The sequence below is a fragment of the Durio zibethinus genome, unplaced genomic scaffold, assembly GCF_047325235.1.
Source record: "Durio zibethinus cultivar Kanyao isolate XHJ-2024 unplaced genomic scaffold, ASM4732523v1 HiC_scaffold_2, whole genome shotgun sequence".
Taxonomy (NCBI): domain Eukaryota; kingdom Viridiplantae; phylum Streptophyta; class Magnoliopsida; order Malvales; family Malvaceae; genus Durio; species Durio zibethinus.
Window position 1 is genome coordinate 2,945,194 of NW_028323043.1, and position 2,200 is coordinate 2,947,393.

General features: G+C 29.6%; 1 protein-coding gene across 1 annotated transcript in view; it reads right to left on the minus strand.

Annotated features, from left to right (window-relative positions):
* LOC149506010 (uncharacterized) overlaps window positions 1–1,492 on the minus strand; it is a 7,923-nt gene extending 6,431 nt beyond the window's left edge. Inside the window, exon 1 of the mRNA XM_089757903.1 lies at window positions 1,466–1,492. Coding sequence (XP_089614029.1) covers window positions 1,466–1,492 — 27 coding nt within the window. The remainder of the gene's footprint in view (window positions 1–1,465) is intronic.
* Window positions 1,493–2,200: the final 708 nt, after the last annotated feature.

A 2,200-nucleotide genomic window follows, 5' to 3' on the forward strand; every position in this document is an offset into this window, starting at 1 on the left:
GGGATAAAAGGGATAAATAAGAACACAAATATGACATATCCTAATACATATAGTACATATAGCAGTGGAGGATTATGGGACAAAAAATAAATCCACTTGGTTTCAGACTTGGTACAACCCAAAGTCATCATTCTCTTTGGTTTGCACAACCTAAAAATTATTCCGAGGGTCTACAAGAAGATAAAAAAATAAGAGACTATATCAAGAATTATGTACAAAAAAATATGAGAATATCTTCCGGTGTCGAGGGAATTGCACGTATAGAGATTCAAAAAGGAATTGATCTAATTCGGGTCATAATCTATATGGGATTTCCTAAATTATTAATTGAAGATAGGCCGCGAAAACTCAAAGAACTACAGATGAATGTGCAAAAAGAACTTAATTGTATGAACCGAAAACTCAAGATTGCTATTACAAGAATTGCAAATCCTTACGGGCACCCTAATATTCTTGCCGAATTTATAGCCGGACAATTAAAGAATCGAGTTTCATTTCGAAAAGCAATGAAAAAGGCTATTGAATTAACTGAGCAAGCAGATACAAAAGGAATTCAAATACAAATTGCAGGGCGTATCGACGGAAAAGAAATTGCGCGTGTCGAATGGATCCGGGAAGGTAGGGTTCCTCTACAAACGATTGGAGCGAAAATTGAGTATTGCTCCTATAGAGTTCGAACTATCTATGGGGTATTAGGAATCAAAATTTGGATATTTATAGATATTTATAGATGAAGAATAATAAGAATAAGACTCTACTTGTCTTTACGTTCTATTCTGCGATAGAACAAAAAATGACAAATTCTTTCATTTTTTTATGTTCAATAAAAAAATGAGCAGTTCTAAATTCTATATTCTATAAGGTTAAATAAAAATTTGATTGATCATTTGATATAATTGCTATGCTTAGTGTGCGACTCGTTGGGTTTTTAGGCTTAGGATTCAAAAAAAAAAATGGGCGAACCACAGTATAAGTTAATAACTATAGCACTAATAACCAACTCATCGCTTCGGATTATCTGGATCCAAAGAATCAGTCAAGATATGATATATTGGTCATATCATTATAGCAACTGAAATCTTTTTTTTTGCAATAAGTTTAAGTAAAAAAAAACAATCTGATTATGAATATATCTAAATTGTGAAGCAAAATAAAAAAGTATGTGGATAAATAGAAGGATGAGAGAAAGAGAGAAAAAGAAATAGAAATGAAATGATATATGATTCCAATATGTAAGGTCTACGAAGCATCTCATAAAGAGCAATGTAATAGAGCATCAATAGAGATTCATCAATAATTAGATGAATATCTGTTCATCGAAGAAAAAATCAAGAGCCTTAAGTCAATAAAGACTGAGAAGGTTGACTAAAGAACAATTAACAATTTTTTTATTAAATATTATTATTAAATATTAAATTTTTATTTTTATTAAATATTAAATTTTTATTAAATATTAAATTAAGGCTCCATTGGAGAATTCAGACCTAAGCATTAATCGAGAAGCGATGGGGACGACGGAACCCGTGAATGCAGAGGATTTCTATTGAAAACGAATCCTAATGATTTATCGGTAGGATGGCGGAACACAACCAGAGACACTTCATTTCTTTTTATTCTGTTCTGATTCTGAGAGGTCATGAGTTAACCCGACAACTGAAATAGATATTGAAAGAGTAAATATTCGCCCGCGAAAATTTTATTTTCATTTTAAAAATTTTATTTTCATTTTTTTTTTTTATTTTCATTTTAAAAATTTTATTTTCATTTTATTTGATTGTTAAATTTTTGTCGATCCGAGATGAATATGATAAAAAAAGACAAAACAAAATAAAGATTCGTTATAACATTATAACAAAAACAAGATAAGACATTATCTATAAATAGAATCCATGTTTAATTACTTATATATATATCCAATATATATCCAAACAAGATATACAAATTTATAATAGATCAGATAAAATCTCAAATAGATCAGATAAAATCTCAAAGCAAAGAATCCCAGGATTCAATCTATTATTCAGTAACTACCTATATATCTTAAGAATAAAATAAAATATTTTTTAGTCATTTTTTTCGCGAGGAGCTGGATGAGAAGAAACTCTCATGTCCAGTTCTGTAGTAGAGATGGAATTAATAAACAACCATCAACTATAACCCAAAAAGAACCAGATTTCGTAACCAACATAGAGGAAGAATG